The following is a 9152-nucleotide window of genomic DNA, read 5'->3' as shown; positions in this document are numbered from 1 at the left end:
GGAGAGAGTTTCTGCGTCATGGGCAAATCAGCGGTAACATGAGATTTAATTGTACTTGTGGGTTGATTGATTGTACTTGTACTTGTGTGTGTGTGTGTGTGTGTGTGTGTGTGTGTGTGTGTGTGTGTGTGGTGAGCACGTGTATGATAATTACAAAGGAGGATTGGTCTGTTTGTGACAATGGGCTGTTATCATGCAACAGGGAAAAAGGGGGGGATTTTAAAAAGCTGTACATCTTTATTTGACACAGTCTTGTAACGCCTATGCGCTAGGTCAGTTTCTTCCCTTCTGTGGTAAAGATGAAACCACTATTGAGAGTATCAGGAATAGCTGTGCCAGTAGCGGAATTCCCTATTTGCAAGGGGTGTGTGATCGATTGACAGAACATTTTAGGTGCCAGTTTCCAGAACCACATTATCCTCCATTGAAAGTGGTATTTAGTTTAGGAATAAGCTAAATCTGGTCAAGGATCCGCCCCAAGGACTGCAACCGCTGATTCTTCACAAGGCCGTAAGAGACTGTATTTTGCTACATCTGCTAAGTGTGTGTGTGTGTGTGTGTGTGAATCGCCTCATTGTGTGAATGCCAGAGAGAATGGAGCTGTGAGTAGGGCTGTGATTGGCACCAGGCTGGGGAGAGGGGGAGAGATGGATGTGTCCCCCATTCATACATACCCTGGTACTATCTGTCTAGTATTATAGACTCAAGCCTGGGGAACAGCCATATGTATGGGGCTTACTGGAGATTTACTACTGCCTAAGTTACTGTCTGATTACTTTAACCTACTGTTTTATTGAGTGGTATTAATGATTTTAAAGTTTGATTTGTATATTAGTGAAAACAAGGAAACACATATACATTTACCTTCAGTTTTTTCATGGCATCTTGTTTATGTGATTCTCTCACTCCCTCACTCTCTCAGCTTCTAAGCAGTTTTCGGAGGAGGTGTTGCGGAGTCATAATGAGTATCGTAGGAAGCACCAGGCACCCCCTCTGAAGCTGAGCAGCAAGCTGAGTAGCGATGCAACTAGGTGGGTCACCCAGACATCGCCCCCCCCCAACCCACACACACTTATCTATCTCCCCACCCACCACCTTTATCAGAGACATGGCCAACCACACCCAAACCCTTACTTCTTTTCCACTTCACCTACCCCCCCCCCCCCCATCTTTTAGCTGTCTTTATCTAACTATTACCACAACTATCTCCACCCTGTAGGTATGCTGAGTCTCTGGCCAGCACACGGATCCTGAAGCACAGTGTTGAGTCCAGTAAGGGGAGCTGTGGCGAGAACCTGGCCTGGGCCTCCTATGACCAACCAGGTACACACACTCTAACCCGATGACTCCTAATGCTATGACCAAACATTGACATAGCCTGCATAAGTTTAGTTATGTAAATGGGACAGATACATTATTCACTGTGTACGGTGCAGATAGTAACAATAAAGAGAGCGATCCAGAGTCTCTGTAGGGTTTAGTTAGGTCTAAACTATAGACTATCCTGTCCAGTGGCGCCCAGGCAGGAACAGCTGGGGTCCATTTCCCTGCTCTGTGTTCGGAGTGTTTCAGCAACAAGACCATGACTCAGAGCACAACTATGTCTGTGCACTGACCTGACAGTCTGCTGTGATTCATATGGAGTCTCCTATGGAGACTATCACTGGGTCAAGCTCAGTTCATCTCTCTCTGGACTGTTCCTCTGAAACTCGGGATCTCAAACCTCTCCATGTTTTCTGACCCACCTCAAGCTTTGACAGCTTTTATACGGTTAGCACTGTTGCCTTGGACAGCTGCCATTGGATAATATTTCCTTGCCGCTGTCATCTCTGCTGGAACTCTGGGGGTTTGGCCCGAGTTCTGTTAAACAATAGTGACAAAGACAACAAACAAGTATAATGTTATGTGATAACCTGAACCTTTGTCCTCTGTGATTAGGGAAGATGTGGCCGACCGCTGGTTATGACGAGGTCAAACAATACAACTTCAACCCCCCGGCTTTCTCCTCTGGCACAGGTGAGACACACGCATGCACACAGACACACACACTCTGACTTGTGTAGTGCTGCATGCCACAGTGTTGTGTTCACCCAGGCTGGGTCAGTGTTGGACTGTGTGGTCTTTGTCTATAAATGTGACATTATCATTCTGTGACTAGACCTGTGACTCTGCTCACAAACATGCATGGAACACTGCTTTCTGTGAAAATAAGTTCTTTATAGCATTCCCAGTCTTTTCTGTCATTCCTGTTCTTCCTGAAGCCTCTGCTCAGTGTGACCGACCCTGCAGCGTCAGGATGACTCCTATCAACGAATGTGCTGCTGACCAAATAAAGGGAGAGAGAGAATGGGAGTGTGCAATAGAGGGGAAAAGAGTGTATATTAGGGACGATAGAGGGTGGGAGGAGATGAACATAGGGTTCTGTAACTGTATATATTTAGAGGAGCAGTGCTGCAGACGGCTTCCTTCAGTGAATGTGTTTAGCTTGTCTCTCTCTCTCTTCTAACCAGGTCATTTCACAGCAATGGTGTGGAAGGGCAGTAAAAAGCTGGGTGTGGGGAAGGCCAGTGTGCCAGATGGCTCGTCATTTGTGGTAGCCAGGTACTTTCCAGCAGGGAACATCACCAACCAGGACACTTTGACAACAACGTCCTGCCGCCCAAGGACTGAGGAACATACTGACCAATCACCCCCATCCAAAGGACATTTGCACTTTGACTTGTGACCTTGACTTTTTTATATATATATATATGACAAAACCACTGTGACTAACAAATGCATGAACAAAAATGGCACACCATTGACCAAACCCAGACCATGCCAGCTGTGCCTTCTGGAGGGTTTACAGACCAACTGGTTTCGACCTACTCATGCCATCGTTAGTGGGGTAGAGATTTTACACATAGTAAAATCATTTCTGGTAAAAAATAAATAATTGTACCAGTCAAAAGTTTGGACACCACCTACTCATTCAAGGGTTTTTCTTTATTTACTATTTTCTACATTGTAGAATAATAGTGAAGACTTCACAACTATGAAAATAACACATATGGAATCATGTAGTAACCAAAAAAGTGATAATTTAAACAACTCAATGTATATTTTAGATTCTTCAAAGTAGCCACCCTTTGCCTTGATGACGCCTTTGCACTCTTGGTATTCTCTCAACCAGCTTCACCTGGAATGCTTTTCCAACAGTCTTGAAGGAGTTCTCACATATGCTGAGCACTTTTGGCTGCTTTTCCTTCACTCTGCGGTTGAACTCATCCCAAACCATCTCAATTGGTTGAGGTCGGGTGATTGGAGGCCAGGTCATCTGATGCAGCACTCATCACTCTCCGTCTTGCTCAAATAGCCCTTACACAGCCTGGAGGGTGTTGAGTCATTGTCCTGTGGGGGAAAAAATGATTGGATGGTGTTTCGCTGCAGAATGCTTGGTAGCCATGCTGGTTAAGTGTGCTTTGAATTCTAAATAAAATCACTGACAGTGTCACCAGCAAAGCACCATCACACCTCCTCCAAGCTTCACGGTGGGAACTACACATGCAGAGATCATCCGTTCACCTATTCTGCGTCTCACAAAGACACGGCGGTTGGAACCAAAAATCTAAAATTTGGATTCATCAGACCAAAGGACAGATTTCCACCAGTCTCATGTCCATTGCTCATGTTTCTTGGCCCAAGCAAGTCTCTTCTTATTATTGTTGTCCTTTAGTAGTGGTTTCTTTGCAGCAATTCGACCATGAAGGCCTGATCCAGGCTGTCACGTTCGTCGTAACATTTAAGTGAGGAGGACCAAGGCGCAGTGATAACAATACATTCTTCTTTAATGAAGACGAAACGAACACTATACAAACTAATCAAAACAACAAACGTGAAGCTATACAAACAATAAGTGCAGACACTGGCAACTTACACATAGACAATCACCCACAACCTACCTAATGACTATGGCTGCCTAAATATGGCTCCCAATCAGAGACAACGAATGACAGCTGTCTCTAATTGAGAACCAATCCAGGCAACCATAGACTTACATAAACACCTACAATGAACACAACCCCATGAACTCTACAAACACCCCCTAGACAATACAAACACCCTAGACAAGACAAAAACATCCATGTCACACCCTGACCTAACTAAAATAATAAAGAAAACAAAGATAACTAAGGCCAGGGCGTGACACAGGCAGTCTCCTCTGAAGTTGATGTTGAGATGTGTCTGTTACTTGAGCTCTGTGAAGCATTTATTTGGGCTGCAGCAGAGGTAACTCTGGGTCTTCCTTTCCTGTGGCAGTTCTCATGAGAGCCAGTTTCATCATAGCCCTTGATGGATTTTGCGACTGCACTTGAAGAAACTTTCAAAGCAAAGTTCTTGAAATATTTCTGATTGACTGACCTTCATGTCTTAAAGTAATGATGGACTTTTTCTCTTCGCTTATTTGAGCTGTTCTTGCCATAATATGGACTTGGTCTTTTACCAAATAGGGCTATCTTCTGTATACCACCCCTACCTTGTCATAATACAACTGATTGGCTCAAACGCATTAAGAAGGAAAGAAATTCCACAAATGAACTTTTAACAAGGCACACCTGTTAATTGAAATGCATTCCAGGTGACTACCTCTTGAAGCTGTTTGAGAGAATGCCAAGAGTGTGCAAAGCTGTCATCAAGGCAAAGAGAATCTCAAATGTAAAATATATTTTGATTTGTATAACACTTTTTTGGTTACTACATGATTCCATATGTTATTTCATAGTTTTGATGTCTTCARTYTTATTCTACAATGRAGAAAATAGTAAAAATAAAGAAAAACACTGGAATGAGTAGGTGTGTCCAAACTTTTCAATGATACTGTATGTATGTGTTTTACTCATTGTGAGCATGATTTAAACGGACCTGTTTTCTGAACTGAACACTTGTTTGACTATGTTTTGTATTCTGTTTAATGTAATAAAAGCGACTGTCTGTAAAATGCCCCATTTTCACTATACATGCAGGACATGACATGTGCAGTATAAGGGAGGTTAACAGTATCGCCCACTAGTGTGGTTATAACACACTGTTTATTAGCAGGTAAGGAGAATGCAACATAGCAGCGATACAGATGTGACTGTGGCGTTTATGCTTTGGGGGGGTCCATCCTTTCACATGGTCAGCTCCTGTGGGAGAGAAGAAAGGGAGAGAATTACTTGGGGTTGGATGTGTGAACAACATACATTGTTAAGCTTTTTTTCAAGACCTGTTGAAAAAGGACTGTTGCAATCAGTAGGTCATAACAGCAAATGTAGGCCCAACGTGGACAGTGTGTTACAACAGATTCCTTCGTTCATAAATCCCTTACCATGATAGCGTTAACGATGTCATTGGTGTTGTGTCTGAGGGCGCGGACAGCTTTAGAACGGGACACGTTAGCCTGGGCCATCACCAGCTCTATATCCCTCTGCTCCAAACCTCCCTCGTCCACCTGACAGACAGAGGTCAAAGTCAGTTGCACTATGGAACACTTCTGAACATGAAAAAAAAGGCTACAGTTCATAACTGTAGCATTGGGGCGGCAAGTAGCCTAGTGGTTAGAGCTTTGGACTAGTAACCGGAAGGTTGCAAGATCGAATCCCCGAGCTGACAAGTCTGTCGTTCTGCCCCTGAACAAGGCAGRTAACCTGCTGTTTTTAGGCCGTCATTGAAAATAATGTGTTCTTAACRGACTTGCCTAGTAAAATAAAGGTCAAATAAAAAAAATGKCATCAGGCTAACTACAGTAAAGTACCTAAGTAACAATACTTGAAAATACTACTTAAGTTGTTTTTTGGGGTATCTGTACGTGACTTGAACTATTTATATTTTTGACAACTTTTACTTCACTACATTCCTAAAGAAAATGATGTACTTTTTACTCCATACATTTTCCTTGAGACSCAAAAGTACTCGTTACATTTTGAATGCTTAGCAGGACAGGAAAATGGTCTAATTCACATACTTATCAAGAAAACATCACGGTCATCACTACTGCCTCTGATCTGGGGCACTCACTAAACACGTGCTTTGTTTGTAAATTATGTCTGAGTGTTGGAGGGTGCCCCTGGCAAGCATGCCGTGTGGTATGCTTAATATAACTAATTTGAAAGGATTTATACTTAAGTATATTTGAGCAATTACATTTACTTTAGTATATTTAAAAACCAAATACAGGATTTTCCTGTGTGACTCACTTTTACTTGAGTCATTTTCTATTAAGGTATCTTTATTTTTACTCAAGTATGACAGTTGGGTACTTTTTCCACCACTGCAGTAGAGAGGACTGAAATGTAACAACACTAGATAGAATTGTTTCATATTAAGATCTAAAAGAACTACCGTACATGAAAGAGTAAGAATAGGGTAAAGATTGGTGTTTTTCCTTGACATAATGAGTGAGCATGCATTTCCATACCTCCTCCTCCTCGCTCTCCTCCTTGATGGTGAGGCTGGGTGGTGCAGGGGGCACCAGTGGGGAGGCCTCCACCGGGACCTTAAACTTCTCTGCCGCTGCCTTGTGCACCTGTTGAGACAGGTCCTCTATCTAGGAAGGAAATAGGAAGAGAGAGGTCACCTTGGCCTCTGAACACAATGTAGATGAGAGAAAAGAGAGAGAGGGTGATAAAGAGATAGGGGTTAGAGAGGGCGAGAGAGAGAGTGAGAGAAGGTTAGGATGTCACCTTGGCCTCTCCAAACACGATGTAGATGTCTGACGCGGGGCTCTTGAAGACGTCAGGTCTGCTGATGACAAACAAGATGCTCTTCGACTTCCTTATAGTGATCCTGGTCACACCGTGGACCGGCCGCAAGCCCAGCTTACCCATGGCCTAAACACACACACACACACTGGTTACACCATGATGCGGCCAAACACACAGAATACACACACATTTGCTCTGTGTTTGATTAGCTGAGTCTGCCACATGAAGCAGCTCTGTGTTCACATCTCGCCTTGCGGGCCTTCTTCTCACTGCGGCTCTGCTTAGGTCTGTTAATCCCCTCATCAGCAGGAGAGATGGGCTGAGAGAGAGAAGGGAGGACAACAAAATCAATTCAACACATCAAACCTGAGAACATTCTACAGTAGTTTACCCATATCCAGACTGATAATATGGAACATATCTCTGAAGCTGCGACGCATTCAGAAAATACAGGCCCACAACACGCATCCTTCCTACCTAAAGGTAATGACATCAATATGTTATTACATAACACACAGTGAACGCAAGGTTTCCACCCTTGGGGGTGAGGGGACTTCTCGAGTGTTCTCTGCCCACACACGGTAGACTCACCTGGGGTTCTGAGGATCTCAGTGGCACCCTCTCTGGTTCTTCCAACTCTGGCACTGATCCCTCACTCTCCGACTCATTGCAGGAGCCCACTGTGGAACACACACACACTGTTACTCTCAGAGGACTGCATCACATCCTCATTGCTATGGTAACTAATGACTGAGATGTAGATGATGAGGACATGTTGTAGCTCGTTAGCACTCTGGTAATGGGACAGCATCATAAAGCTCTACGGCTAACCTAATCACTGATCTTAGAGAAGAAATAGATCACCTCATTAAATAGCAATGACATTTCATCTCTATGCTATGGAACACGCATGTTATGGCGTACAATTACATTCTGTACTACTGTGTTTCAACGCATGTAGCATTGTTCATTATGCTGCAGTGCTACCACACATACAGTACACATAAATCCCCATCCATGATTCTATGTACGTATCATCTACCGGGAGGTCAGTTCTAGCTAGATTGACTCAGAGGTTTCAGGTTGACTGACGGTTGCCCTGAAATAACCTCTATTGAAAGATGTGCAATAACAGTATTCCTCCTGGATAAAATGATCCTCTCTCGGAGTATTTCTCCTCCATTATTCAGTAGCTGCAGCAGTGTTCTGTGGTCGATGGGGTATTATTGAGAATCTTCCTAGAATCTGAAGTATGTCCTTCATCAGGACCATAGCAGGACCACTAGACATATTCAGAGCCATCTGTGTGTGTGAGGAAGGTCATAGGTGGAGTCACTTCTCAGAATCCCTTTCTCAATGAGACAGAGAGAAACAGACAGACATAGAGAGAGATTTGGATTTGGAGAACACGTACAGTTGTATTTGAAGGACAGGTCCAGCTCCTGTGAATTCTTGTGGCTGATTGGACAGTCTGTCTGTCTCTCAGTTGGTTGGCAGGAGGAGTGAAGCAGTACCTCTCGCTGATTGGAGGAACCAGACTCTTTATGAGAAGGGTTTCCCACAATCCCCCAGGGCTGAGTCATGTGACGTCGTAGAGGAACAGCAGTGTCATCATCATCACTGTCTGTGTCCATCCCATCTGCAACAAAAGTTCACACAGGTTGGACTGATTCATGATTCACTGATTCTTGATTACTAAAAAGAGAAAATCAAATCACCCCACACCCATATCTTTCCTGAGTGTAACTCACCTCTGTCCTGTGGGCTTTGTGACTGACCTGTTTTGACCTGTCTGTTGGGCTCGGTGAGGATGTTTGGTTGGGGCTGGGGCTGGGGCTGGGGCTGGGGCTGGACCTGCCTGCGGATGTCTAGGACAGGCATTGTGGTTGGAGGCTCCAGCCGTGGCAGAAACTCCTGGGTGGGCTGGGTAAAGCTGGGGGTTGAGGGCAGGGCTAACGTGGGTGGAGATAGAAATGAGGAGGGGGTAGGGGACATAGGGACACTTTCGGTGGGTATAGGGGGGTGCTTAGGAAGGGCGATAGGGGTAGTAGAAAGGGTTGCAGAGGCTGCCTGAACATTGGTTGATTGAGGCTGGGTGTCTAGGAGTGGGGTGACAGGCTGGACTGTGGTGAGGAGAGGCTGGGACTCCTGTATGGGGGTGGGGAGGTCCTCATCTGGCGGCACCGTGAAGGTACTGGGGGGAGGAGAGGAGGAGAGAGGAGAGGGGGAGAGAGGAGGAGGAGAGGAGGAGGGAAGAGGTGGGGGAGATGAGGAATGAGGAGAGAAGGAGAGATGGGGAGGAGAGGAGGAGGGAAGAGGTGGAGGAGAAGAAGATATATTCTGTTCTGTAGAGGAGGCTTGGCCACTCCCCACATTGTTATCGTTGATGTCCTTCCTGCTTTCTGTCTGGCAGCCAGGCAGCGGCCTGTT

At 44.9% G+C, this 9152-nt stretch overlaps 1 protein-coding gene and 1 pseudogene across 1 annotated transcript in view; one reads left to right on the top strand and one right to left on the bottom strand.

The window, feature by feature from the left end:
* The first annotated feature begins 1021 nt into the window (after nucleotides 1–1021).
* LOC111958645 (Golgi-associated plant pathogenesis-related protein 1-like) lies at nucleotides 1022–2954 on the top strand (annotated as a pseudogene).
* A 2096-nt stretch (nucleotides 2955–5050) lies between these two features.
* Nucleotides 5051–9152, bottom strand: part of LOC111958644 (nascent polypeptide-associated complex subunit alpha, muscle-specific form) — a 25219-nt gene continuing 21117 nt past the window's right edge. The window contains exons 11-18 of the mRNA XM_070437324.1: nucleotides 8474–9147; nucleotides 8137–8361; nucleotides 7314–7402; nucleotides 6973–7041; nucleotides 6702–6848; nucleotides 6437–6565; nucleotides 5348–5470; nucleotides 5051–5165 (exon numbers count right to left, since the gene is read on the bottom strand). Coding sequence (XP_070293425.1) covers nucleotides 5151–5165; nucleotides 5348–5470; nucleotides 6437–6565; nucleotides 6702–6848; nucleotides 6973–7041; nucleotides 7314–7402; nucleotides 8137–8361; nucleotides 8474–9147 — 1471 coding nt within the window. The 3' untranslated portion in view covers nucleotides 5051–5150. The remainder of the gene's footprint in view (nucleotides 5166–5347; nucleotides 5471–6436; nucleotides 6566–6701; nucleotides 6849–6972; nucleotides 7042–7313; nucleotides 7403–8136; nucleotides 8362–8473; nucleotides 9148–9152) is intronic.

Source organism: Salvelinus sp. IW2-2015, linkage group LG35 (genome assembly GCF_002910315.2).
Source record: "Salvelinus sp. IW2-2015 linkage group LG35, ASM291031v2, whole genome shotgun sequence".
NCBI lineage: Eukaryota > Metazoa > Chordata > Actinopteri > Salmoniformes > Salmonidae > Salvelinus > Salvelinus sp. IW2-2015.
This window is presented reverse-complemented; position numbering and strand designations above follow the sequence as displayed.